General features: G+C 42.0%; 2 protein-coding genes and 5 non-coding genes across 16 annotated transcripts; all 7 read left to right on the top strand.

Annotated features, from left to right (window-relative positions):
• The first annotated feature begins 398 nt into the window (after nt 1-398).
• On the top strand, nt 399-13,724 carry LOC133549488 (proteasome subunit alpha type-3-like). 10 transcript variants are annotated; one of them, XM_061894949.1, is made up of 11 exons: nt 399-531; nt 4,397-4,520; nt 4,583-4,737; nt 4,822-4,939; nt 5,132-5,189; nt 6,643-6,766; nt 6,832-7,034; nt 7,131-7,203; nt 7,486-7,543; nt 8,589-8,912; nt 9,661-9,801. In XM_061894949.1, the coding sequence occupies exons 3-9, from the start codon at nt 4,708-4,710 to the stop codon at nt 7,492-7,494; spliced, it is 615 nt and encodes a 204-aa protein (XP_061750933.1). In that variant the 5' UTR covers nt 399-531; nt 4,397-4,520; nt 4,583-4,707; the 3' UTR covers nt 7,495-7,543; nt 8,589-8,912; nt 9,661-9,801. The 10 variants fall into 10 exon arrangements, with proteins under 10 accessions (XP_061750933.1, XP_061750932.1, XP_061750927.1 ...); XM_061894952.1 differs by lacking the exons at nt 399-531; nt 4,397-4,520; nt 4,583-4,737 and adding exons at nt 6,296-6,371; nt 6,445-6,547 and having other exon boundaries at nt 4,856-4,939; nt 8,589-8,755; nt 8,826-8,912; XM_061894948.1 differs by having other exon boundaries at nt 4,583-4,939; nt 8,826-8,912.
• Nucleotides 4,978-5,056, top strand: LOC133550251 (small nucleolar RNA SNORD53/SNORD92). The gene has a single exon (XR_009806265.1). It is a non-coding gene; the product is annotated as a small nucleolar RNA SNORD53/SNORD92 (small nucleolar RNA).
• On the top strand, nt 7,250-7,328 carry LOC133550253 (small nucleolar RNA SNORD53/SNORD92). The gene has a single exon (XR_009806267.1). It is a non-coding gene; the product is annotated as a small nucleolar RNA SNORD53/SNORD92 (small nucleolar RNA).
• LOC133550249 (small nucleolar RNA SNORD53/SNORD92) lies at nt 9,141-9,219 on the top strand. The gene has a single exon (XR_009806263.1). It is a non-coding gene; the product is annotated as a small nucleolar RNA SNORD53/SNORD92 (small nucleolar RNA).
• Nucleotides 10,217-10,295, top strand: LOC133550254 (small nucleolar RNA SNORD53/SNORD92). Its single transcript, XR_009806268.1, has one exon. It is a non-coding gene; the product is annotated as a small nucleolar RNA SNORD53/SNORD92 (small nucleolar RNA).
• A 6,454-nt stretch (nt 13,725-20,178) lies between the features above and the next one.
• psma3 (proteasome 20S subunit alpha 3) lies at nt 20,179-27,354 on the top strand. Its single transcript, XM_061894942.1, has 11 exons — nt 20,179-20,336; nt 23,024-23,106; nt 23,194-23,317; nt 23,380-23,481; nt 23,540-23,613; nt 23,690-23,762; nt 23,983-24,048; nt 26,313-26,359; nt 26,913-26,980; nt 27,091-27,155; nt 27,262-27,354. Exons 1-11 carry the CDS (start codon nt 20,316-20,318, stop codon nt 27,304-27,306), a joined length of 768 nt encoding a protein of 255 aa, XP_061750926.1. The 5' UTR covers nt 20,179-20,315; the 3' UTR covers nt 27,307-27,354.
• LOC133550252 (small nucleolar RNA SNORD53/SNORD92) lies at nt 23,825-23,903 on the top strand. Its single transcript, XR_009806266.1, has one exon. It is a non-coding gene; the product is annotated as a small nucleolar RNA SNORD53/SNORD92 (small nucleolar RNA).
• Nucleotides 27,355-27,626: the final 272 nt, after the last annotated feature.

Here is a 27,626-nt window from a genome sequence, read left to right as displayed (position 1 = left end):
AGGGTAGAAATAGGAAAGAAGAGGACATTATTACTAGAATGAGATTAGGCCATACATAACTAAATAGTTCACTAAAATTGATAGGAAAACAGGGCTGTGTGATTTTGGCCATCAAATATAGAATGTTGACCATGTTTTAATACAATGTAGGAAATACAATAGAGAAAGAGAAATACTGGAAAATAAGTTAGCAAAAGAAAAAATTAGGTTAGAAGTGGGAAGTATATTAGGATTGCATTCAGAAAACATAGGATACAAAGCAATATACACATATTTAAAAAACACCGGGTTAAATAAAAGAATATAGAGTAGGGATCCACCTCGGTCCACACTCCATTACAGTAGGTGGCGGTAATGAGCACCAGAAGGTTACTTGCCAAACGCCATAAAAACAAAAGAAGAAGAAGAAAATGACCATGTGACCTCTTCTAGCTGAGCAGGTTAAAGATTGGCGGGTGGCGGCTGCTCCTCGTGCGTCGCTTTCACGCTGCGCACAGACGTTTAGTTAAAATGAGCTCCATATGGACCGCGGTGAGTATTTGTCTCTTTCAGGCTCTCTACTTTAGACACAGCGGTCTGGTTTTGTCTCACCTCTTCGAAAATTGTCCATTTGAATGTGTTAGTGGCGTCCATTCATCTAGCTAGCCAGCTAGCTCGCATGCTGATTCACCTCGTGGCCGGTTAGCACCTCGATGCTAATCAGAAACTGAAAGCTACTTTGTTGTGTATAACCTAATGTAGTTGAGTGAACAAAGGTATTATTACAATCTATTTTGTTTTATTTAATTCTGGTAAAATCATTTCAGCACTGTAGGAAGAAAACAGGACTCGCACCGGGCCTGGGCGATATGGCTGAAAACTATCACTATATCGTTAATTGTCAATATTTTAATTACCTGTGGAAAATATATTTATTTCAAATATAACCGTCCTGTGATTATGATCTCTCGGCTATCACGGCAGAACGGAAATGTCAACATAAACATGGAAAACAAGATAGTATCACATTAACACTTAAAGGCCTACTGAAATGAGATTTTCTTTTTTTAACAGGGATAGCTGCTCCATTCTGTGTGTCATACTTGATCATTTCGCGATATTGTCATAATTTTGCTAAAAGGATTTAGTAGAGAACATCGACGATAAAGTTTGCAACTTTTGGTTGCTAATAAAAAAGCCTTGCCTTTACTGGAAGTCGCAGACGATGACGTCACCCGTGTGAGTGCTCTTCACATCCTCACATTGTTTATAACGGGAGCCTCCAAAAAAAGAGCTATTTGGACCGAGAAAATTACAATTTCCCCATTAATTTGAGCAAGGATGAAGGATTCGTGGCTGAGAATATAGATAGTTAAAGACTAGAAAAAAAATAAATTATTCAAAAAAAGGCAATTGCATTGTGAGTGATTCAGATGTTTTTAGACACATTTACTAGGATAATTCTTGGAAATCCCTTATCTTTCTATTGTGTTGCTAGTGTTTTAGTGAGATTATATTGTACCTGATAGTCTGAGGGGTGTGTCCACGGGTGTCTTGACGCCAGTCTCTGAGGGAATTAGTCACAGCAACAGCAGCACGACAGAAGTTCCGCTGATCTCCGTAAAAGGTGGGTTTTTACCACAATTTTCTCACCGAAACCAGCCGGTTGACAAGTGGTCGGGATCCCTGTTCGCTTGACCCCTCTGATCCATAGTAAAGCTTCACCTCTGGGAATTTCAAACAAAGAAACGCCGTCTGTTTGCGTGGCTAAAGGCTAAAGCTTCCCACCTCCATCTTTCTACTTTGACTTCTCCATTATTTATTGAACAAATTGCAAAAGATTTAGCAACACAGATGTCCAGAATACCGTGTAATTATGCTGTTAAAGCAGACGACTTAACTGTGTAATTGCGTGATGAAAAGAGAGGACTTTTAGCTGCTAGTGGTGCTGCGCTAATATGTCCCCTCCAACTCCAGACGTCACTTGCACGCGTCATCATTCCGCAACATTTTCAACAAGAAACTCCGTGGGTAATTTAAAATTGTAATTTAGTAAACTAAACCGGCTGTATTGGCATGTGTTGCTATATTAATATTTCATCATTGATATGTAAACTATCAGACTCAGTAGTCGGTAGTAGTAGGTTTCAGTAGGCCTTTAACAAGCTCTTAAAATGAAGGTGAAAAAACAAGTAATGTATAAGAAAAGTTCAATAAAGTGTTAGATAATAGTGCAGAGTGGGAAAATGTAAACAAAGAGAAACCTGTGAAGAACTATTCTGCAGGTTTAGAGGCCGGAAGTTACAGCTGTGCTCTAAAGGTTGAGCGTGGCTAAGGTGGCGCGGTATTAACGCTCTTGCCTTGCATCGTTAGCAGACCACATTGGTCTGGCTACGGTCCTTTTGAAAAAAGAAAACAAAAGAAAATTGATTTGCTCTCTCCGCGGCACTCATTTTGATTTTCTCTGGATGGATGGAACTGCCAGACAACCAAACTTGCTGGTTGATACTTTTGTTGGATTGGCTGTTGGCGGTCACTTCCACTGATCAGCGATCACTTCCTGCTAGGGCTGGGTGATGTATTGAATATACTCGATATATCGCGGGTTTGTCTCTGTGTGGTATAGAAAATGACTATATCGTGATATTTGAGTATATGTTCTCACGCAATTGCTCTTAGCTGCGGGCATTACACGACAGGCGCTTCTCAGTCTTTCTTGTCTTTCCTTCTCACAGACACATAAAACAAGCACACATTCTTACATGTATCACATACTGTCGCGCGTTCAACGTCATAGGATCTCACGGAGTAGACCGGTAGCGGCATAGTACAGTTAGCTCTGGTGATAGAGGTAATACAAGAGAAAGAAGGTGCGAATCAGTTAACAAGTGAAGGAATAATTAATTCCCAAGAAAAACAGCAGGGTGTCCATCATCCGGCGATGGTTTGGCTTCAAGCAGGTAGATAGAGAACAAGTATGCAGCAAAAGCGATGCTACGAAAAGTAACACCACTGCCAATGTGTAGCATCATTTGAAAAGTCACCCGCTAGAAAATTAAGACTTAAGAGTGCTTGAAACTCCGCATGTCAACATATCCGTTCGGTGCCACACCAACAAAATGCCCAAGCAACCATTTCCAGATGTATGAAAAAAAACATCAACAGAAGGAGATAACGTCCGCAGGAACCTACCGCAGAACGAAGGACATATACTATTTGATTTCCTATTGTGCAGCTCATTCATATTTTACATTTTTTTTAAATATCTTGTGTGACATCATGCACAAAAGTGCACTTTAATTTAGTTTTATTTTGATTTGTCATCTTAGTGACATGCACAAAAGTGCACTCATAGCTTGTTTTAAAATGTCAGACAATCTTGCACTTTCTGTTTTGAAATGACATGAATGTTTGTCCTACTGCTTAATAACTGTTTAATAAATACAGTTTTGGCAAATTGACTTAGTTGTGGTTTCCTTTTCGGCATGAAAGTTTAAAATGAGCATATATTAATGCAGTATGAACAAGAATATTTTAATTTGGACACATAGAATCATCATACTGGTGTGATTATATGCATCAAGTGTTAATTCAAGGCTAAGGCAAAATATTGAGATATGTATCGTGACATGGCTTAAAAATATTGAGACATTAATAAAAGGCCATGTTGCCCAGCCTTACCATGCAACTAACCTTGCTTCCCACCAAGAAGGGAACACACAACGACTGAATGTTTTATTGAACACATTTTTGTTGACAGTGAATACGTGTCTATTGTGAAAAATATTGATATTGTGTTATCGATAAGGTGTCTGTTGCGATATACATTGTGTATTCGGTACTCTTCTAAATTAAATTTATATCATGGCGCCGATACCAAAATACTGGTATCGGTACAACCCTAGTCTATCACAATATACATTAATATCGTTAAATTACCCAGCCCTGTAAGGTTTTAAAAAAAATTGTAACGTATCTATTGCAATATAAATATATTGATAATGTTTTATCAACCAGAACTATAGGCTTTTAAAAAAGTGTAATGTTTTATTGATCTTACATGTCTTACCACAATATTTTTTTAAGACGTTTTATCGCACGGCCCTATAAGGATTCTCAAAAAATGTCTTGATAGTACGTGTCCATTGTGGTATAAATATATTGATATCATTTTATCACCCGGCTTTTTGAATTTTTTTTTAATGTTTTATTGATATCCAGTGTCTTACCACGATATTTTATCGATTTATCGCCCAGCCCAAAAGGATTAAATGAAAAATGGTCATGTAGTATCAATATACGTGTTAATTGCAATAAGTATACGTTAATATCGTTTGTTAATTGCGATATATTTGTTGATATTTTTTGTTAATTGCGATATATACCGTATATGTTGATATCGTTTATGTGTGTCCAGCACAGCCATCGGGATCCGCTGTAAAGAGGGTGTGGTGTTTGGTGTGGAGGGGCTGGTATTGTCTAAACTGTACGAGGAGGGCTCCAACAAGCACATCTTCAACATCGACAGACACGTCGGCATGGTAACCACACACAGGAGGTAGCGGAGCAGCAACAAGCTTGTAACCGTCTGACACCCCCCCAGGCAGTGGCGGAGTCTCCTGGCTGATGCGCGCTCGTTGACGGAAGTGGCCCGGGAGGAGGCGTCCAACTACGGACACGACATTCCCCTCAAGGCAAGCCGTCGCAGAGTGGTAACGCCCACCGCTGATGCTGCTTCCTGTCAAAGCATGTGGCAATGTACGTGCACGCCTACACCCTGTACAGCGCTGTGCGACCCTTTGGCTGCAGTTGAGGCTTCCTGGTCAAACCTCTGCCCTCCAGGTCACACCTGGTGTCACCTGGTCACACCTGTTGCCCACAGCTTCATCCTGGGCTCCCACAACAAAGACCGTCGTCTTTGTTGCAGCTCTACATGGTCGACCCTTCCGGTGTTTCTTATGTGAGTCCTGGAGACACACACACACACTCACACACACAATGGCGTGATGATGCTGAGAAGGTTTCGCTAGAAAGCTGATGTCATTTGATGTAACTTTTCTCTTGGCTGTCTGACCAAAGTGTACATGTCAACTTCCACAACCACCAACATCCTCATCTTTAACCTTGTGTTTGTGTGTCTGGGTCATTTTAGGGCGACTGGGGGTTTGCCAACGGAAAAGCCAAACAAGCTGCCAAGAGAGAAATTGCAGGTGACTGTGTGTTTATATCAAATATATATGTGTATATGTATTTGTGTGTGTGTGAGAAATATGTAGGGTTGACTGGTTAACGCAAAAATAATCCCAATGATTTGGATTGATTTTGTAATCAGGAGTGTTCATGAATTAGAAGACATGATTGTACCAACATAACTTGAAATATTAAAAACAACAATCAATGAAAACTAGAAAAGTTTGCCAGAAAATTTGGTGGGCAGGCTATCTGTGGTCTGAAGCTGTGGGCCGGCATCGATTGAAGCTAAATGCAAATTAAGCCTGTTAGCTGTAGCTTGTTATACTGGGTACAGTTAGCATACTGTATTTTTTTTTAGAGATCCTTTCATGTTAAAAAGTATACTTCTATGATGACGTCAAGTGTCAACATTCAAGATTTGCAGGTTTAAGTAGAAAATAGCGAAAATGTTTGCATGCTACCATGGGATGAGTTAGCATACTTCCATGATGACATCAAGTATCAAAAATCATGATTGGTTCGTTTAAACAAACAAAAGCTAAAATGTTAGCATGCTTACATGGAACGAGTTGTACGTGTGATCATGTACATGTGATGTACTCAATATCAATATTGATATGGATATTGATCAAGTACGGCCCCAATGAACTTGACCACTGATGTCATCCAGCCCTCAAACTTGTGCTGCAAAATTTGGGTGTGATTGTTTGTGGTTATGGATGATGATATGAAATACCATCAAAATGATAACGTTTGTGTAGCTGTGTTCATGATCTAAGTCTCCGAGCTCTATCAGAAAGCATCAGAAACAAACGTGTCCACATCATGAACTCAACTTCATGAATTGTTGTGAGCAAAAAGACAATGACCACTCCAGTTCATGATTCACAATGAGAGGTGATTCATCTAGCTTGTGTGCTATTGTGTGCTTAGCATGGCTGTCGTGTAGCTGCCTATAGCCTGGCATTTTTTACACTCTGTACAATAGAAGAAATCGGTGTGCGCTGACTGTTGATTGTGACACAAGAAAACAAAAGTTGACCGGAATGAAAGTGTTAAGGCATGCGGAAAGGGCGCGCGTCCCCATGATGAATGACAGCCAATAGTGTGGCCCCTCACTCAGATGCCGCTGACATCAACAGGATGGCGTCGTGTCTCTACGCGCTGGGCATGCAGGCGGACTCCAGACACTTGTGCAAGTGAGAAAAGCGCCGCTGGTGGTTTTTGTGGCGCGCCAGCGCAGCTTTGACCTGTCCCTCTGTGGCGTTTTAGGTTCTTTTTCAAGGTGTCCGAGCTCTTTGAGAAGACCTGGGTAGGCCCCTCGCTCTCAAGTGACTTGTAGCTGTAAAAGGCTCCAGCACCCTCCGTGAACCCAGTAAGGGACAAGGGGTAGAAAATGGATAGATGGATGTTAATATAATTTGTTAATTGTGATTTATATGTTGATATCGTTTGTGTGTGTGTGTCCAGCACAGCCATCGGGATCCGCTGTAAAGACGGTGTGGTGTTTGGTGTGGAGAAGCTGGTATTGTCCAAACTGTACGAGGAGGGCTCCAACAAGCACATCTTCAACATCGACAGACACGTCTGCATGGTAACCACTCATAGAAGGTGGCGGAGCAGCAACCAACTTGTAACCGTCTGATACCCCCAAGGCAGTGGCGGGGTCTCCTGGCTGATGCGCGCTCGTTGGCGGAAGTGGCCCGGGAGGAGGCGTCCAACTACGGACACGACATTCCCCTCAAGGCAAGCCGTCGCAGAGTGGTAACGCCCACCCCTGACGCTGCTTCCTGTCAAAGCATGTGGCCATGTACGTGCACGCCTACACCCCGTACAGCGCCGTGCGACCCTTTTGGCTGCAGGTGAGGCTTCCGGGTCACACCTGTTCCCTCCTGGTCACACCTGTTCCCTCCTGGTCACACCTGGTGTCACCTGGTCACACCTGTTGTTGCCCACAGCTTCATCCTGCGCTCCCACAACAAAGACGACGACTTGCAGCTCTACATGGCCGACCCTTCCGGTGTCTCTTATGTGAGTCCTGGACACACACACTCAAGCACACACACACACACACACAATGGCGTGATGATGCTGAAAAGGTTTCGCTAGAGAGCTGATGTCATTTGATGTGACTATTCTCTTGGCTGTCTGACCAAAGTGTACCTGTCAACTTACACAACCACCAACATCCTCATTTTTAACCGTATGTGTCTGTGTGCGTGTCTCTCTCTCTCTCTCTCTCTCTCTCTCTCTCTCTCTCTCTCTCTCTCTCTCTCTCTCTGTCTCTGTCTCTGTCTCTCTCTGTCACTTTAGGGCTACTAGGGGTGTGCCATCAGAAAAGCCAAACAAACTGCCAAGAGAGAAATTGCAGGTGACTGTGTGTGTTTATTTTTTTATTTGTGTGTATGAGTGTGTGTGCGTGTTTGTGTGGGTGTGTGTGTGTGTTGTCATGTAGGGCTGAACGGTAAAGCAAAAATAATCCCAATGATTTGAATTGATTTTGTAATCAGGATTGTTCATGTATTATTAGACATGATACAAACATTTAATAACAACAACCAATGTAAACTACAAAAGTTTGGCAGAAAATTTGATAGGCCAGCTATCTGTGCTCTGAAGCTGTGGGCCTGCGTCGATTGAAGCTAAATGCAAAATTAGCTTGGTAGCTTTAACTTGCTATACTGGGAAGACTTAGCATACTGTATTTTTTTAGAGATCTTTTTATGTTAAAAGTATACTTCTATGATGGTATCAAAATTCATGATTTGCAGGTTTAAGCAAACAATAGCTAAAATGTTAGCATGCTAACATAGGACGAGTTAGCATACTTCTATGATGGCATCAAGTATCAATTTATGATTGGTAGGTTCGAACAAACAATAGCTAACATGGGCTGGGTTGTACGTGTGATCGTGTACATGTGACATACTCGATATCAATACTGATATGGATATTGATCGGGTATGGCCCCAATTTACTTGACCGGTGATCTCATCCAGCCCTCAATCATGTGCTGCAAAATGTTTGTGTGATTGATTGTGGTTATGGATGATGATATGAAATAACATCAAAATGATAACGTGTGTAGCTGTGTTCATGTTCAAAGTCTCCGAGGTCTATCAGAAAGTATGACTAACAAACGTGTCCGCATCATGAGCTCAACTTCATAAATTGTTGTCAGTCAAAAGACATTGACCACTCCACTGCATGAATCACTATGAGGTGATTCATCTGGCTTGTGTGCTTAGCTGTCATATAGCCTGGCATGTTTACCCTCTGTAAAATAGAAGAAATTGGTGTGCCCTGACTGTTGATTGATGTGACACAACAAATTTGGAAAAGAAAGATTTGAAGCTTGCGGAAAGGGCGCGTGTCCTTATGATGACTGACAGCCAATAGTGTTGCCCCTCACTCAGACGCCGCAGACGACATCGACAGGATGGCGTCGTGTCTCCATGCGCTGTGCACGCAGGACTCCAACGTCCTGTGCAAGTGAGAAGAGCGCCGCCGTGGTTTTTGAATTGTCGCTCTGTGACGTTTCAGGTTCTTCCTCAAGGTGTCCGAGACCTTAGTGAATACCAGGGTAGTCGCCGCGCTCTCATGTGATTGGCTCCTTACGCCTCTCCCCCACTGACCACTGTGTCTCCCCGCAGAAAATCGAGGCGCAGGTTGCGGCCGACGAGAACCTGAAGTTGGCCGACTTGTTGAAATATTATCTGCAGGAGTCGCAGGCCGCAAAGGTAGGTGTGGCCTCGCCTCGCTGATGGCACAACACCCCTGCGAGGGCGGTCGAGTAAGGAGCAGGCGTCGAGGACTGGCATAGGAGACGCCGGTGTAAGGTGTCACCACCGCCTGATGCCCCCCCACCCCACCCTCCGGCATCACTAATGCGAGTCCTTGACGCCTGCCCTTGACCTGTACAACCGACAAAAGGTAGCGGGCGTGAGTTGTGGACAGAATGGAACACGATGGCGTGATGATGCTGAGAAGGTTTCGCTAATGAGCTGATGTCGTGTGATGTAACCTTTCTCTTGGCTGTCTGACCAAAGTGTGAGTGTGAATGTTGTGTGTCTGTGTCGAGGTGGCGACTTGTACCCCGCCTTCCGCCCGAATGAAGCAGTCATAGGCTCCAGCACCCCCCGTGAATCCCGTAAGGGACAAGCGGTAGAAAATGAATAGATGGATGTTGATATCATTTGTTAATTGCGATATATATGTTGATATATATCGACATCCATTGCTTTCGGTCCCCTAGAGGGGGGGGGGTTGCCCACATCTGAGGTCCTCTCCAAGGTTTCTCATAGTCAGCATTGTCACTGGCGTCCCACTGGATGTGAATTGGGTGTGAGTTTTCCTTGCCCTTTTGTGGGTTCTTCCGAGGATGTCGTAATGATTTGTGCAGTCCTTTGAGACATTTGTGATTTGGGGCTATATAAATAAACATTGATTGATTGATTGATATCGTTTGTGTGTGTGTGTCCAGCACAGCCATCGGGATCCGCTGTAAAGACGTTTGGCGTGGAGAAGCTGGTATTGTCCAAACTGTACGAGGAGGGGTCCAATAATTACATCTTCAACATCGACAGACACGTCGTCATAATAACCACACAGAGGAGGTGGCGGAACAGCAACAAGCTTGTAACCGTCTGATACCCCCAAGGCAGTGGCGGGGTCTCCTGGCTGATGCGCGCTCGTTGGCGGAAGTGACCCGGGAGGAGGCGTCCAACTACGGACACAACATTCCCCTCAAGGCAAGCCGTCGCAGAGTGGTAACGCCCACCGCTGATGCTGCTTCCTGTCAAAGCATGTGGCAATGTACGTGCACGCCTACACCCTGTACAGCGCTGTGCGACCCTTTGGCTGCAGTTGAGGCTTCCTGGTCAAACCTCTGCCCTCCAGGTCACACCTGGTGTCACCTGGTCACACCTGTTGCCCACAGCTTCATCCTGGGCTCCCACAACAAAGACAACGACCTGCAGCTCTACATGGTCGACCCTTCCGGTGTCTCTTATGTGAGTCCTGGACACACACACACACACACATGATGGCATGATGATACTGAGAAGGTTTCGCTAGAGAGCTGATGTCATTTGATGTAACTTTTCTCTTGGCTATCTGACCAAAGTGTACATGTCAACTTACACAACCACCAACATCCTCATTTTTAACCGTGTGTGTGTGTGTGTGTGTGTGTGTGTGTGTGTGTGTGTGTGTGTGTGTGTGTGTGTGTGTGTGTGTGTGTGTGTGTGTGTGTGTCTCTCTCTCTCTCTCTCTCTCTCTCTCTCTCTCTTTCTGTCTCTGTCTGTCACTTTAGGGCTACTGGGGGTGTACCATCAGAAAAGCCAAACAAGCTGCCAAGAGAGAAATTGCAGGTGACTTGTGTGTTTTTTATTTTGTGTGTGTGTGTGTTTGTGTGTGTGTGTTGTCATGTAGGGCTGAACAATAAAGCAAAAATAATCCCAATGATTTGAATTCATTTTGTAATCAGGATTGTTCATGAATTAGTAGACATGACATAAAAATTTAATAACAACCAATGTAAACTAGAAAAGTTTGGCAGAAAATTTGATAGGCCAGCTATCTGTGGTCTGAAGCTGTGGGCCAGCGTCGATTGAAGCTAAATGCAAAATTAGCTTGCTAGCTTTACCTTGTTATACTGGGAACACTTAGCATACTGTATTTTTTTAGAGATCTTTTTATGTTAAAAGTATACTTCTATGATGGCATCAAGTATAAAAATTCATGATTTGCAGGTTTAAGCAAACAATAGCTAAAATGTTAACATGCTAACATCGGATGAGTTAGCATACTTCTATGATGGCATCAAGTATCAAAATTTATGATTGGTAGGTTCGAACAAACAATAGCTAACATGGGCTGGGTTGTACGTGTGATCGTGTACATGTGACACACTCAATATCAATACTGATATGGATATTGATCGGGTATGGCCCCAATTAACTTGACCGGTGATCTCATCCAGCCCTCAATCATGTGCTGCAAAATGTTTGTGTGATTAATTGTGGTTATGGATGATGATATGAAATAACATCAAAATGATAACGTGTGTAGCTGTGTTCATGTTCAAAGTCGCTGAGGTCTTTCAGAAAGCATGACTATCAAACGTGTCCGCATCATGAGCTCAACTTCATAAATTGTTGTGAGCGAAAAGACAATGACCACTCTACTGCATGAATCACCATGGGAGGTGATTCATCTGGCTTCTGTGCTTAGCTGTCCTATAGCCTGTAAAATAGAAGAAATTAATGTGCCAAGACTGTTGATGTGAAACAACAAATGTGGAAAAGAAAGTGTTGAAGCTTGCGGAAAGGGCGCGTGTCCTTATGACTGACAGCCAATAGTAGTGCCCCTCACTCAGACGCCGCAGATGACATCAACAGGATGGCGTCGTGTCTCCATGCGCTGTGCACGCAGGACTCTAGCGTCCTGTGCAAGTGAAAAGAGCGCCGCCGTGGGTTTTGAGACCTTAGTGAAGACCAGGGTAGGCGCTGCGCTCTCATGTGACTGGCGCCTTACGCCTCTCTCCCGCTGACCACTGTGTCTCCCTGCACAAAATCGAGGCGCGGGTTGCGGCCGACGAGATCCTGAAGTTGGCCGACTAGTTGAAATATTACCTGCGGGAGTCGCAGGCCGCAAAGGTGGGTGTGGCCTCGCCAAAACCTGCGAGGGCGGTCGAGTCAGGAGCAGGCGTCGAGGACTGCCATAGGAGACGCCGGTGTGAGGTGCCGCCACCGCCTGATGCGGGCGAATAACTTTCTGATATCTACTGTATATAGGAGTTACATTTCGAGTCAAATCAAAATAAAATAATTAACAAGCTGTTGTCGGCTAACGTTACCTAACCTAACTTGCCAAATCCTTGTAGTTCGCTGAGCTCCTTGTGTGGAGTTCAGTTACCATGAATTGATAAACGTGAACCCCGACTTAAAAGCCTGCTGAAATGAGATTTTCTTATTTAAACGGGGATAGCAGGTCTATTCTATGTGTGATACTTGATCATTTTGCGATATTGCCATATTTTTGCTGAAGCGATTTAGTAGAGAACATCAACGATAAAGTTCACAACTTTTGGTCGCTTTACCGGAAGTAACAGACGATGTGCCCATGACGTCACTGGTTGTAGGGCTCCTCACATCCTCACATTTTTTTAAATTATAACCTCCAGCAGCAAGAGCTTTTCGGATCGAGAAAGCGACGATTTCCCCATTAATTTGAGTGAGGTTGAAAGATTCGTGGATGAGGAAAGTTAAGAGTGAAGATTTAAAAAAAGAAAAGGCGACTGCTCCAGGCGGCGGCAGTGTGACTGTTTCAGATGTAATTAGACACATTTACTAGGATAATTCTGAAAGATCCCTTATCTGCTCATTGTTTAATAGTGTTTTAGTGAGATTGTAAAGTAATACCTGAAAGTCGGATGGCTGCAGTGAATGCCAGTGTCTCTGAGAGAAGCCAAGATCACAGCTGCCTTTTTGAGCTGCAGGAGGTCGCATAATCCACTGAATTCACCGGCAAGAGCCGAATTAATATCACAATTTTCCCATCCAAAAATTTGCTGGTTGACGTAGAGAAACATGTTCGCTCTGTGTTAAAGCTTCACAACAAACAAACACCGGCTGTGTTTGTTTTGCTAATGGCAGCTGCAATCCAGCGCTTTCCACCAACAGCATTCTTATTTGACGTTTCCATTATTAATTGAAAAAATGCAAAAGATTCAGCAACACAGATGTCCAAAATACTGTGTAATTATGCGATGAAAAGAGACTATTTTTAGCCGTGTGTGGTGTTGGGCTGAAATGTTCGCTCCAACCAATAACGTCACAAGCACGCGTCAACATAAGCGTCATCATTCCGCAACGTTTTCAACAGGATACCTCGCGGGAAATTTAAAATTGCTATTTAGTAAACTAAACCGGCCGTATTGGGATGTGTTGCAATATTAAGATTTCATCATTGATATATAAACTATCAGACTGCGTGGTCGGTAGTAGTGGGTTTCAGTAGGCCTTTAAACAAGTTGAACAAAGTATTTGGGTGTTACCATTGAGTGGTCAATTGTACTGTACTATGTAGACTGTACTGTTTCATATAATGTATTCTCTCCCTTTGCAATCTAATAATAAAGTTTCAATCAATCACCTACTTCACACAGTGATTTTCATCACTTGTCTCTCTCTCTCGCTTTCTCTCTCTCGATTTCAGTTGACTGAAGTATTAGTTGCTGCACGTTAAATTATATTAATGAGACGTGGGCATTGTTATTGTGGAGTGAATACAGTAGCAATCAATGACCATACTAAGTAGTATATGTGCTGTTGTCTGTGTTTTGTAGACTGAAAATTCTAAAATGACTTTTTTTTTTTTATTATTGGTGAAATTTTTTCTGGGGCACAAGCCCCATAGAATTGATCTGTCTGACGACGCATCTGAATCTGCTTTAATGCTGGAATTGTTTCACTTGTGACCAAAGCTTGCATACCTGCCAAGATGGCAGCCACTTATGGCAAAGTCAATAAACAGTTTTCCTTTCATAACGTCTGCGTCACTATTCGGTTGACAACTCCAAATTTGCGCAACGACTTTTGGCGCTGAAGACTGCATGTAGAAGCACTCTACAGCAGCAGGTGGCGGCAGAGAGCTCCGGAAGTCAAGCACATTAATGTGTAAATACAACATGGAACTCCAAAAACAACAACTTTGACTTATTTTACATGTAATTACTGTAGTAATCTATATCTACATTTTTATAAGCTATCAGATTTATGAAGTTGTTCCAGGCATGATTTTGCCACATAATTATGGTTGACTATGAATATAGTATGCCGTGGTTGAAACTGAACTTCGAGCCCTGTGGCGATGGGGATGTGTCAACGTATCAGGTGTGGACACACTGGCAGCTGCAAACCTGCTGAGGAATTGGGCGACTGAGCAGCCCTCTTCAGGAATGCGCTAAATCACAAGGATCTCAAAGGGCTGCACAAGCCACAACGACATCCTCGGTTCAGATCCCACAGAAGGGCAAGGAAAAACTCACAACCCAGTGGGAGGTCAATGTGAATGACTAGGGGAGACTGGATGCAATGGACATCGAGTGGGTCTAGCTTAATATTGTGAAAGTCCAGTCCATAATGGATCTAACATAATAGTGAGAGTCTAGTTCATAGTGGGGCCAGCAGGAGACCATTCCGAGCGAAGACTGGTCAGCAGCACAGAGATGTCCCCAACCGATGCACAGACGAGCGGTCCACCCCGGGTCCCGACTGGACAGCCAGCACTTCATCCATGGCCACCGGACCTGTGCCTCCACCCCCTTCCAAAAGGGAGAGGGGGACAAAGCAGAAAATAAAAGAAACGGCAGATCAACTTGTCTAAAAAGGGGGTCTTTTTGAAGGCTAGAGTATACAAATGACTTTTACGATGAGACTTAAATGCTTTTACTGAGGTAGCATCTCTAACTGTTAGCGGAATGGCATTCCACTGGAGCCCAAATAAAAAGCACTCTATAGCCCGCAGACTTTTTTTGGGCTCTGGGAATCACTAATAAGCTGGAGTTCTTTGAACGCACATTACATTTAGGGACATATGGCACAATACAATCGGCAAGATAGGATGAAGCTAGACCGTGTAGTATTTTATACGTAAGTAGTAAAACCTTAAAGTCACCTAAGTGCACAGGAAGCCTGTGCAGGTGAGCCAGTGTAGGCATAATATGAGCAAACGTTCTTGTTCTTGTCAAAAGTCTAGCTGCCGAATTTTGTACCAACTGCAATCTTTAATTGCTAGACATAAGGAGACCTGAAAATAATACGTTACAGTAATCGAGACAAGACGTAATGAATGCATGAATAATGATCTTAGCGCCACTTGTGGACAAAATAGAAGAAAATTTAGCGATATTACGGATATGAAATAAGGTCGTTTTAGTAACACTCTTGATGTGTGACTCAAACGAGACAGTATGGTTGAAAAAAAAAACCAAGATTCGTTACCGAATCGCCTGGTGTAATTGTTTGGTTGTCAAATGTTAAGGTGGTATTATTAAATAGGTGTCGGTGTCTAGCAGGACCGATAATCAGCATTTCCGTTTTCTTGCCGTTAATTAGCGGACATGCATTGTTTAATTTCATTAAGACACGCCTCCAGCTGACTACAATCTGGTATGTTGGTCAGCTTTAGGTGGATGTAGAGTTGGGTGTCATCAGCATAACAGTAAAAGCAAACACCGTCTTTGTGTATGATGTCACCTGGCGGCAACATGTAGACGCTGAAGCGTGCAGGGCCAAGAACCGAACCCTGGGGATTTCCACACATTACCTTAACATAGTCCGATGTTACATTGTTATGGGAGATGCACTGTATCCTGTCAGTAAGATAAGGCTAAGGCTGACATACCGATATGTGTTTTGATACGCTCTGATAAAATATTATGATCGGCGGTATCGATAGCGGCAGTGTTCATTAAAGCTGCTGAGCAAAAATTTTTTAGATGATTTTTGAAATAAATGGAAGGTGTGACCCCTGCCGGTAGTTTAACATGAGATCAGGATCGAGGTTAGGTCTTTTTTGAATGCTAGGGGAACAGTGCCAGAGGAAAGTGATAAGTTTATAATATTTAGCATTGATGGACCTAATAATACAAAAAGCTCCTTGATAAGTTTCCCAGGAAGTGGGTCAAGTAAACATGTTTGTTTTGTCCAATTTACACGCGTAGCACTTCCCCTAATGTTATTTCATCAAAAAGAGAGAAACTATTTTGGAGGTCAGTATCCGTCGTATATATAGTCGTATCTGTCTTAATAGAACCCAGTTGTAGCTGGGATGCATTGTCTTTAGTCTCCTTTCTAATGAGTTCAATTTTTTTATGAAAAGTCATCTGCTGAGTGGGTGGAGCTATTGGGAGGAGTCCCTGGTTGGGTTAGCGATGCTACTGTACTAAACATATTTAGGATCGTTTTTGTTGATGCGGATGAGATTTTAGTAATATTTAGCTTTAGTTAAGGTAAGCATGCTTTATGTGACCTAAAACATTGCCTGCTTCAATCATCCCGGGCTAGATTACGTTTCTAGCAGGGGTCCCGTTCTACAGCGGTCAAAAAACGTTGAGAAACAAAAACTTGACTTTACTCACCCTCGGAACATGGAATGTACGTACCCTCTTAGACAACCCGAATGCAGACAGACCTTCCAAGCATACAACACTTGTTGCAACAGACTGAGACAGGTACAATGTGGATATTGCGGCATTTTCCGAGACACATTTGACTGGCTAAAGAAGGCCAACTAATCAAAGCCAAATCTGGTTATATCTTCTTCTGGTGTGGCCGCAACACCGATGAACGTTGTGAAGCCGGTGTTGGATTCGCAGTCAGGACCAACCGTAACATCACAAGACCTTCCAAAATGTGTAAATGACAGGCTCATGACAACGTGATTTCCTTTTGGAAAGGACAAAACAAGATACTGTTATCAGTTGTTATGCTTCAACAATAACCAATCTGGACAAGGTTAAAGACAAGTGTTACCAGGAGTTGGACAACCTCATCTCTAGTGTCCCACACAGCGACAAACTCTTTATTCTGAGAGATATCAACGCCCGAGTCGCCACATACTGTCAAACCTGGGAAGGCAGTATAGGCAATCAGAGCCTATATACTGTAATTGCACAGCTCACAATTTAATCATCACGAACACAAACTTTTGCCAGGCTAATCACAACAAAACCACCTGATGCACCCCGGGTCGAAACATTGGCATCTGATAGATCAGTGTTTCTCAAATGGGGGTACGCGTACCCCTGGGAGTACTTGAAGGTACGCCAAGGGGTACGTCAGATTTAAAAAAAAAAAAAAAACTTCTAAAAATAGCAACAATGTAAAAATCCTTAATAAATATATTTATTGAATAACACTTCAACAAAATATGAATGTAAGTTCATGAACTGTGAAAAGAAATACAACAATGCAATATTCAGTGTTGACAGCTAATTTTTTTGTGGACATGTTCCATAAATATTGATGTTAAAGATTTCTTTTTTTGTGAAGAAATGTTTAGAATGAAGTTGATGAATCCAGATGGATCTCTATTACAATCCCCAAAGAGGGCACTTTAAGTTGATGATTACTTCTATGTGTAGAAATCTTTATTTATAATTGAATCACTTGTTTATTTTCAACAAGTTTTTAGTTATTTTTATATATTTTTGTCCAAATAGTTCAAGAAAGACCGCTACAAATGAGCAATATTTTGCACTGTTAAGACAGCTGATGACATTGTTCTTTATTTTAATTCTTTATCTCTTTTATTCAACCAAAAATGCTTTGCTTTGATTAGGGGGTACTTGAATTAAAAAAATGTTCACAGGGGGTACATCACTGAAAAAAGGTTGAGAACCACTGTGATAGATTAAATAATAACCAAAATGGATGACAGAAGTGATGTCAAAGTATCAAAGGCTATGTGCGGCGCTGAAAGCTGGATAGATCACAGACTTGTCATCTCCAAACTTGACTTGCAGATGGCTGCCAAACGCCGACCACAATTGGAAGAAAACCCAGAAGCGCATCAATGTGTGAAAACTCAAGAACGAGGAAAAAAGCCACTGAACTTGCCGATTACCTCCATACAAAGCTCAACGACTTGAACTTTGAGCATAACTCTGTAGAAAATAACTGGTCAAAGTTCAGAGACACTATCTATGCTTCATCGCTCGAGATTCTTGGTCCAACAGAACGTAAGCACCACGATTGGTTTGATGAGAACCATGAGTAAATTAGCGCCATGTTGAAGGAAAAGAACCACCTTCAACAAGCCTATATCCAAAATCCACAGTCATCATCTAAGAAAGACGCATTTTGAAACACCAAACAAATTTACGAAATAAGCAAGATGGCTCAGGGACAAAGAAGCAGAAATTCAGAGATTTGCAGACATGAACAACACCAAACGCTTCGAGTCTCTGAAAGCAGTCTATGATACTCAAGCTTCTAGAACATCACCTCTTCTGAGTTCTGACGGCTCAGCACTAATCACCGACCATGAGGAGAGTCTCGAAAGATGGGCAGAACATTTTGAAATCGTCCTCAATCGGCCATCATCTATAAATGACAAGGCTATAAATCGGCTTCCACAAGTACAGACAAATTAAACCATGGATTTTGAACCCACTATGCAAGAGATCGTAAAGGCCATCAGACAGCTTTCTTGTGGAAAATTTCCCTGTTCAGATGCTATCCCAGCCGAAATCTACAAAGCTGAAAGAGAATCACTGAAACAGAAACTTCAAGAGCGGTTTGTGTCCTTCTGGAGTCAGGGTTCTCTACCTCAGGAATACAAAGATGCATCCATTGTGCACTAGTACAAGAGAAAGAGTAACCGACAGGACTGCAACAACCACAGAGACATATCCCCCCTTTATATAACGGGCAAGATCTTGGCAAGAATCCTGTTGAATCATTTGATCGTGCATCTGGAAAATGGTTTATTGCCATAGAGTCAGTGTGGTTTTCGGGCTGGAAGAGGATCTGTTGACATGGTCTTTGTGTCGCCTCAGCTGCAAGAAAAGTGTCAAGAGCAGAACCAAGATCTGTACACAACCTTTGTAGACCTGACAAAGGCCTTTGACACTGTGAGCAGGCATGGTTTGTGGAAGATAATGGCAAAGTTTGGATGCCCAGAGCACTTCACAGAGATGGTTCGCCAGTTTCATGAAGGCATGATAGTCCTTGACGATGGAGAAGCATCCAAAGACTCCTTGTGAGCAACGGAGTCAACCAGGGCTGTGTGTTAGCCCATACCCTGTTTATCTTGATGTGTTCAGCAATGCTGACAGAAGCCTTTGCTACAGAGAATACCGGGCTGCGCCTCAGATATCGAACAGATGGCAAGGTATTCAACCTTCGGTGACTCAAGGCTGTTACACAGGTCAAGCAAACTCTTTGCAGATGACTGCACCATTCAACTACTGAAACCAGATATGCAACACAGTGTCAACCAGTTCTCAAGGGTTGATGACAACTTCAGCCAAACAATAAGCACACAGAAGACTGAGGTCCTCCATCAACCCGCAGTATGTTGAACCTTCAATTCAGGTCAAAGGAGAACACCTCAAAACGGTAGACAAGTTTACATAGCTGGTAAGTACCCTGTCTCATGTGATACACATCGACGATGAAGTAGACTGCAGGATAAAGTGCCAGAAACTAAAGTTATTTCTCGTGCCAAGCTCTCATCACTATACATTCTTCTTCAGCACTTTCAAGCCCGTTGGACTGGTCATGTCTACAGAATGCCAGATACAAGGATACCCAACAACTTTTGTACAGGAAACTGTCTTGTGGCACCAGGTTTGTAGGTGGGCAGCGCAAACGCTTTAAGGACTGCTTTAAAGCTAACCTTCAGACGCTCAACATCAACACAGAGACATGGGAGGAGCTGGAAGACTATCGTTCTGTATGGCGTACGGCAATCTCGGTTGGGACCAGGAATGCTGAGAATACTCGCATTGAAGCATGCAAGAGAAAATGTGAGCTCCGGAGGCTGACAGTGTCAAGTACCTCTGCTCTAACTGGCACAAGTGACTTCAAGTATCCTATATGTGGCAGATACTTCTGAGCAAGGATTGGCCTGACAAGTCATCTGAAAAGACATAGACCACAATCAACTACTTAATTAGATTTCCTGCTCATCGTCAACCACAACAGAGGAACATCATCATGAATGTATATCGTGGCAAATGCAAGAAACACAGGGTTATTTCCTTCAGGTCTGTATTGCAGACTGCCAACATGAGAATACTGACAAACACAACACAACATGCACTTTTAAAGTGTCTCCAAGGAGAACAAACCACACCCCTTCTGCTGGGTGTGAGCATGGTCCTAGTGCCCGCCACAATATTCCTAAAACTATTAAGTCATTGAAAGCAGGAAATGTTAGTAATGTTTTATTATTTGTTGCTGAAAAAATCCATACATTTATTTCGTTTGTGTATCTCCATAGCGTAATGAGCCTTTATTTTGAAGGCGTAACCGGAAATGACCACGTGACCCTTACTGGCGGAACAGATTAATGATCGGCGGCTCCTCTACCTGCGTTGCTTTCACGCTGCGCGCAGACGTTTAGTTAAAATGAGCTCCATAGGGACCGGGGTGAGTATTTGTCTCTTTCGGGCTCTGTACTTTAGACACAGCTTTCTGGTTTTGTCTCACCTCTTCGAAAATTGTCCGTTTGCAAGTGTTAGTGGCGTCCATTCATCTAGCTAGCCAGCTAGCTAGCATGCTGAGTCACAGCGAGGCCGGTTAGCACCTTGATGCTAATCAGAAACTGAAAGCTACTTGGTTGTGTATAACCTAATGTAGTTGAGTGAACAAAGGTATTATTTCAATCTATTTTGTTTTATTTAATTCTGGTGAAAACATTTCAGCACTGTAGGAAGAAAACATGACTCACACCGGGGCTGGGCGATATGGCTGAAAACTATCACGATATCTTTGTTATGTTTATTAACCGTGAAAAATATATATTTTTTTCAAATGTAACCGTCCTGTGATTGTGATCTCTCGGCTATCAAAGCAGGACGGAAATGTCAACACAAACATGGAAAACAAAATAGTAAAATCACATTAACGCTTCACAAGCTCTTAAAATGAAGGTACACAAATAAGTAATGTGTAAGAAATGTTCAACTACCGTATTTCCTTGAATTGCCGCAGGGCATAATGTATGCGCCTGCCTTGAATTTCAAAATGGAGGAGGCTGATTTCAATACCGGTAATTAGAAATTGCATAAAGGGAAGAAGATTAAGAGCTATTTATTAGGATTTAAGGTCCAACCTTACATCACATTCATATTTTTGCTGCATGCCTTTGGTAAGTGAGAAGAGGTTTTAAAAATAATTAGCGCATGCTTACTTTTACCGCATGCCTTTGGTAAGCGCAGGAGTGAGAAGAGGTTTTAAAATAATTAGCGCACCGGTGGCAATTCAAGGAAATACGGTAAATGTAAGATAACAGTGCAGAGTGGGAAAATGTAAACATAGAAAAACCTGAGAACAACTATTCTGCAGGTTTAGAGACCGGAAGTTACAGTTCTGAACGGTGAGCTAGGTGGTATGGCATTAACGCTTTTGCCTTGCGTCATTCACAGACCACATTGGTCCGACTACGGTCCTTTTGAAAAAAGAACAAAAAAACTGACAATTTTTTTGCTTTCTGCAGCACTCATTTTGACTTTCTCTTCTCGCTCTATTGACATAATCAACTGCCAGACAACCAAACGTGCAAGTTGATACTCTTATCTGATTGGCTGTTAGCGTGTCACTTCCATTGATCAGCGATCACTTCCTGCTTTTGTTCATGCAACCAACCATGCTTCCCACCAAGAAGGGAACAAAATTATTGAACGTTTTATTTTTTGTTGATAGTGAAAGCGAGTCTATTGTGATAAATATTGATATCTTTTATTTCCCCGCCCAGAGTGCTTTTAAAAATATATTAATATAGATTATGTGTCTGTTGGTATATACATTGTCTACCCCTTTTAAATTAAATCGATATCATGGTGCCGATACCAAAATCGTATCGGGACAACCCTAGGCCATCGCAATATACATTGATATCGTTTTATTACCCGGCCCTGTAAGGATATTTAAAAAATGGTATTGCGTTACTGATATTACGTGTCTATTGCGATATAAATATATTGATATCGTTTTATCACCCAGCTATATAGGCTTTTAAAAAAGTATGTACTGTTTTGTTCATCTTATGTGTCTTACCACAATTTATATCGATAGCGTTTTATCACCCAGCCCTATAAGGATTCTTAAAAAGTGTATAATGTGTTATTGATAGTATGTGTCTATTGTGGTATAAATATATTGATGTTGTTCTTATCAACCATCATTTAAAAAAAATTGTAATGTTTTATTGACACAATGTCTCTTGCCACGATATGTAATCCTTTTATTGCCCAGCTCAAAAGGATTTAATGAAAAATGGTCATGTTTTATTGATATTTGTGTTAATTGCGATATATATGTTGACATTGTTTGTTAATCGCGATATGTTGATATTGTCTGGCAATTAGAAAGATGGATAGTACTTTCCCTCAGGAAAATTTAAATTCCAGCAGCAGTGTACAAAATTGAGATTGAAGAAAAAAAAAAGGAAATAATGGGTGTTTAAATGGAAATAAAATGGAAACCATACAATAAGAATAACAAATAAAAAGCAACAATAATAATAAAAATATAACAAGAGAAACTATGCAGTAGTGACAAGTTATGAAAATGTGTTGCACTGTTATAGCACTGTTAATTGCACTGTGTTTTGTTTTATTTTATTTCAGTATTGTTATTGTTTTGCATCCCCGGTCATCTATTACCCCTCACCCCCAGAGAGGAGTTGTACAGTCTGTTGGCGTGTGGAACAAAGTAGTATTTTTAGTCTATTAGTACAGTCTGTTGGCGTGTGGAACAAAGCAGTTTTTTAGTCTATTAGTCCTGCACTTGGGATGAAGCATTGAGAATTGCAATATATATTTTGATAGTTTGTTGATTGCGATGCATACGTTGATAGTGTTTGTTAACTGTGATATAAATGTTGATATCGTTTGTTACTTGCGACATATATGTTGACATCGTTTGTTATTTGCGTCATATGTGTTGGTATTATATACAGTATGTTGATATCGCACCGTCAGTAGATTTCGCCGGTACAATCAAGCTGCAGTTTTTTTTTTAACCATAGAATTCCTGGCATAAGAGCCAAGAGAATAGCAAAGTGAATGAGTGGAAGATGGAGCATGTAAACTTCCTGCGGGCATGTCTTCTAGTACGACCTGTCAGCGTCCACTTTCTCACCTGACGGCCGAGTCTTCCAGGTGGAATACGCCATCAAGGCTGTGGAAAACAGCAGGTTGGTTGTTGCTGCGACTACTCCCCGCTTGGATGTCCTCTTTAAGTGTGTGTGTGTGTGTCTCCGTGTGTGTGTCCATGTGTCCAGCACAGCCATCGGAATCCGCTGTAAAGACGGTGTGGTGTTTGGCGTGGAGAAGCTGGTATTGTCCAAACTGTACGAGGAGGGCTCCAACAAGCGCATCTTCAACATCGACAGACACGTCGGCATGGTAATCACACAGAGGAAGGGGCGGAACAGCAACAAGCTTGTAACCGTCTGATACACCCCCAGGCAGTGGCGGGTCTCCTGGCTGATGCGCGCTCGTTGGCGGAAGTGGCCCGAGAGGAGGCGTCCAACTTCAGGTCCAACTACGGACACGACATTCCCCTCAAGGTAAGCTGTTGCAGAGTGGTAACGCCCACTGCTCACGCTGCTTCCTGTCGCCACACAGCACCTGTCGGAGCGTGTGGCCATGTACGTGCACGCCTACACCCTATACAGCGCCGTGCGACCCTTTGGCTGCAGGTGAGGCTTTCTGGTGCCCCCTGTTCCCTCCTGGTCACACCTGTTGCCGCCTGGTCACACCTTTTGTCGCCCACAGCTTCATCCTGGGCTCCCACGACAAAGACGACGGCCCGCAGCTCTACATGGTCGACCCTTCCGGCGTCTCTTATGTGAGTCCTGGACACACACATAGACAATCACACACACACACACACACACACACACACACACAATGGCGTGATGATGCTGAGAAGGTTTCGCTTGAGAGCTGATGTCATTTGATGTAACTTTTCTCTTGGCTGTCTGACCAAAGTGTACATGTCAACTTACACAACCACCAACATCCTCATCTTTAACCTTGTGTGTGTGTGTGTCTGTGTGTCACTTTAGGGCTACTGGGGGTGTGCCATCGGAAAAGCCAAACAAGCTGCCAAGACAGAAATTGAGAAATTACAGGTGACTGTGTGTGTTTATATTAAATGTATGTATGTATGTGTGTGTGTGTATATGTGTGTCTGTGCGTATATATAGATAAATGTATATGTGTATATATATATATATGTATGTATACATGTGTGTGCGTGCGTGCTGAACGGTTAAAGGAAAAATGATCACAATGATTTGGATTGATTTTGTAATCAGGATTGTTCATGAATTAGAAGACATGATTGTACCAACACAACTTGAAATAACATATAAAACTAAAAGTTAAAAACAACAATCAATGAAACCTTGAAAAGTTTGGCAGTAAATTTGATGGGCCAGCTATCTGTGCTCTGAAGCTGAGGGCCGGCGTCGATTGAAGCTAAATGCTAAATTAGCGTGCTGGCTTTAGCCTGTTATACTGAGAACGGTTAGCATACTGTATTTTTTTAGAGATCTTTTCATGTTAAAAGTATACTCCTAAGATGGCATCAAGTATCAAAATTAATGAATTGTAGGTTTAAACAAACAATAATAGCTAAAATTTAAGCATGGTAACATGGGATGAGTAAGCATACATCCATGATGGCATCAAGTTTTAAAATTCATGATTTGTAGGTTCAAACAAACAATAGCTAAAATATGCTTCTAATATAATGGAAGAAGTGAACATACGTCTAAGAGGGCGCCAAGTATCAGAATCCATCATTTAGATTCTTTAAATGTAATCAAATATTTCGTCTAGTGAAATGCTCACATATATTGGTGCAATACATGAAGTCTGTGCAGTATTTTATAAATAATTGTCAATGGATCAATAAGTGTTTTATTTTGAGTATAGACTGTAACCATTAGTCCACCCTGTGGACACATGTCCATTATAAAATGTGTCCACACTCGTGAGGTTGTCACTGGTGTTTTTGCGGGTGGAAGTGGGTCTGCGCCACAACGCTGAAAAACATGGCCAGTTGTGAATGTTGGGAAGCACATATGTTAAATAACTACACGTCAGCCATGCAATATGTACCTTTTAAATAACTCACCAATGGTGGAATCATAATAATTGATTTGGTTGGCACAATCAGAGCAGATGTGTGTTGTGTTATTTTGAAGGGGGGCAGTGTGCTGCCTTTAGTTTGATCTTACATCTATTGTGTGTAGGGCTGGGCGATACGGCCCTTCATTAATATGTCTATTTTTGGCCCTTTATTAATCTCTATTTTTGGGCCATGTAGCAATGCACGATATATATTGCGATATTTTGCCTTAGCCTTGACTGAACACTTGATGCATATAATCACAGCAGTATGATGATTCTATGTGTCTACATTACAACATTCTTGTTCATACTGCATTAATATATGCTCATTTTAAACTTTCATGCAAAGAGGAAAATCACAACTAAGTCAATTGACCCGAACGGTACTTATTAAACAATTATTAAGCAGTGGCACAAACATTCATGTCATTTCCAAAACAGAAAGTACAAGATTCTCAGAGACATTTTAAAGCAAGCTATTAGTGCACTTTTGTGCATGATGTCACTAAGATGACATCAAAACAACACTGAATCAAAGTGCACTTTTTGTACAGAATGCCACTACAATAGCTAAAAACAAAGTGCACTTTTGTGCATGATGTCATACAGGATATTTCAAAAAATGTCAAATATGAATGAGCTGAATAATAGGAAATCCAATAGTATATGTCCTTCCTTCTGTGGTAGGTTCCTGCCGACGTTATCTCCTTCTGTTATTGACGTTTTTTTTCATAGTGTTGATCTGGAAATTGTTGTTTCTGCATTTTGTGGGTGTGGCACCGAACAGAGATGTTGACATGCAATTTCAAGCACTCTTCATTCTCTAGCGGGTGACTTTTCAAATGATGCTACAAAATAGCAGTGCTGCTACTTTTTGTAGCAACGCTTTTGCCGCATAATGGTTCGAATTGGACTCCGATGGACCCCAAGCTGTTTTTCTTGGGAATTAATTATTCCTCCATTTGTTACCAGATTCGTACCTTCTCTCCCTCTCGTATTACCACCCGCAACGCACCGTTAGCATTACAGCTAATGTTACCCATGCCGTTGCACGCGTGACTTATGTAAGAAAGTGCGCTTGTTTCAAGTGTCTATGTGAAGGAGAGATAAGACAGAGGAAGAAACGCATGCAGCAGCTTAAAAGCTACTGTGTGAGAACATATACTCGAATATCACGATAGTCATTTTCTGTATCGCACAGAGACAAACCCGCGATATATCGATATATCGCCTAGTCCTAATTGTGTGTGTGTTGCAGATGCGGGAGATGACGTGCAGAGAGCTGGTTAAAGAGGTTGCCAAAATGTGAGTCCTAAAAAGTCTTGCTCCATTTCAACTTTGGCCTTTTGACTAATACAATGCCCAAATCCATCCTGCATTTCAGACTTGTTTCTCACCTTTCTCATCAAACTTCTTTGCTTAATTTTGGACTCAATTTAGAATGGGGGCCCCAATTCTTTCCACTAAGGGCCACAGACTGACAAAGGAGGCTGGGCTCATTTTGCTAGTATTACCTGTAAGATCAGTGCAATCCATAGATTAGTATCAATAAACTAGAAAAAAACCTTTTGGGTCAATACTGAAGAGCAATAGCCAAACTGAAATGCTAACCGCACACTAGCCAAATAGCGTCAAGTCACAAAAATATTAGCACAATTAGCCAAAAAGTGGCATGTTGATTAAAAGTAACTACAGGCTGCTAAACCAAGACTATATAGAGAAGTAAATGCAATTCAATTATGTTGAGGAGCCAAGCTGAAATGCTAGCAGTTAACACACTGGCCATATAGCACCAAAAAGAGAAAAGTGATGTAAAGAAGTTAGCATGAGTGATGATGATCCTAACATGTGTTTGCAGAATCTACATCGTCCACGACGAGGTGAAGGACAAAGCCTTTGAATTGGAGCTCAGCTGGGTGGGAGAAGGTAAGAACATTACCTCAACTAATAACCATGGTCGCCAACCTGACCACGCTCACTGTCATTTGCCCCGGTCGCCGTGGTGACCCAGCACTCTTTCTCTTGTGTCCCGACAGTCACAAATGGACGCCATGTGCTGGTGCCAAAAGACGTCCGAGAGGAGGCAGAGAAATACGCCAAGGTGTTCACACACACACACACACACACACACACACACACACACACACACACAAACAAACGTATACACACACACTAACACACATGTAACGCGCCATCGTGTCTTTCAGGACTCGCTGGAGGAGGACGACGACTCGGACGAAGACAACATGTGAACATTTTTTTTGTGTGTTTTGTTTTGAAAATAAAAGTTGTTCCCTGTATTTGCCTCCAGTCAGTGGCTTATCATTGGAGGGTGCTCAAGGACCATATAAGGGCTTCCTCACAAGCATCGAACATGGCAAAGAAATCAGCAGTATGACCATATTCAGGTATTATGTACTTAATATGATTATATTCAGGTATTATGTTCTTAAGATAAATATATTCAGGTATTATTATGTTCTTAAGATGATTATATTAAGGTGTTATGTTCTTATTAGGATTATATTCAGGTATTACAAAATCCAAAACAAGTAAAGTTTGCATGTTGTGT

Source organism: Nerophis ophidion, linkage group LG03, assembly GCF_033978795.1.
Source record: "Nerophis ophidion isolate RoL-2023_Sa linkage group LG03, RoL_Noph_v1.0, whole genome shotgun sequence".
NCBI classification, from domain to species: Eukaryota; Metazoa; Chordata; class Actinopteri; order Syngnathiformes; family Syngnathidae; genus Nerophis; species Nerophis ophidion.
Note: the sequence above shows the minus strand (reverse complement) of the source record. Positions and strands in the feature narration are given on the sequence as shown.

What these genes read in the sequence shown, in the direction of transcription:
- LOC133549488 (XM_061894948.1), top strand. Translation starts at nt 4,708, where the DNA reads ATGCTGCTTCCTGTCAAAGCATGTGGCAATGTACGTGCACGCCTACAC. An exon ending in TCGACAGACACGTCTGCATG is followed by an intron (nt 6,767 to 6,831) that starts GTAACCACTCAT and finishes CCCCCAAGGCAG; the next exon opens with TGGCGGGGTCTCCTGGCTGA. An exon ending in TGCGACCCTTTTGGCTGCAG is followed by an intron (nt 7,035 to 7,130) that starts GTGAGGCTTCCG and finishes TGTTGCCCACAG; the next exon opens with CTTCATCCTGCGCTCCCACA.
- psma3 (XM_061894942.1), top strand. Translation starts at nt 20,316, where the DNA reads ATGAGCTCCATAGGGACCGGG. An exon ending in GTGCGACCCTTTGGCTGCAG is followed by an intron (nt 23,614 to 23,689) that starts GTGAGGCTTTCT and finishes TGTCGCCCACAG; the next exon opens with CTTCATCCTGGGCTCCCACG. An exon ending in GTTAAAGAGGTTGCCAAAAT is followed by an intron (nt 26,360 to 26,912) that starts GTGAGTCCTAAA and finishes ATGTGTTTGCAG; the next exon opens with AATCTACATCGTCCACGACG.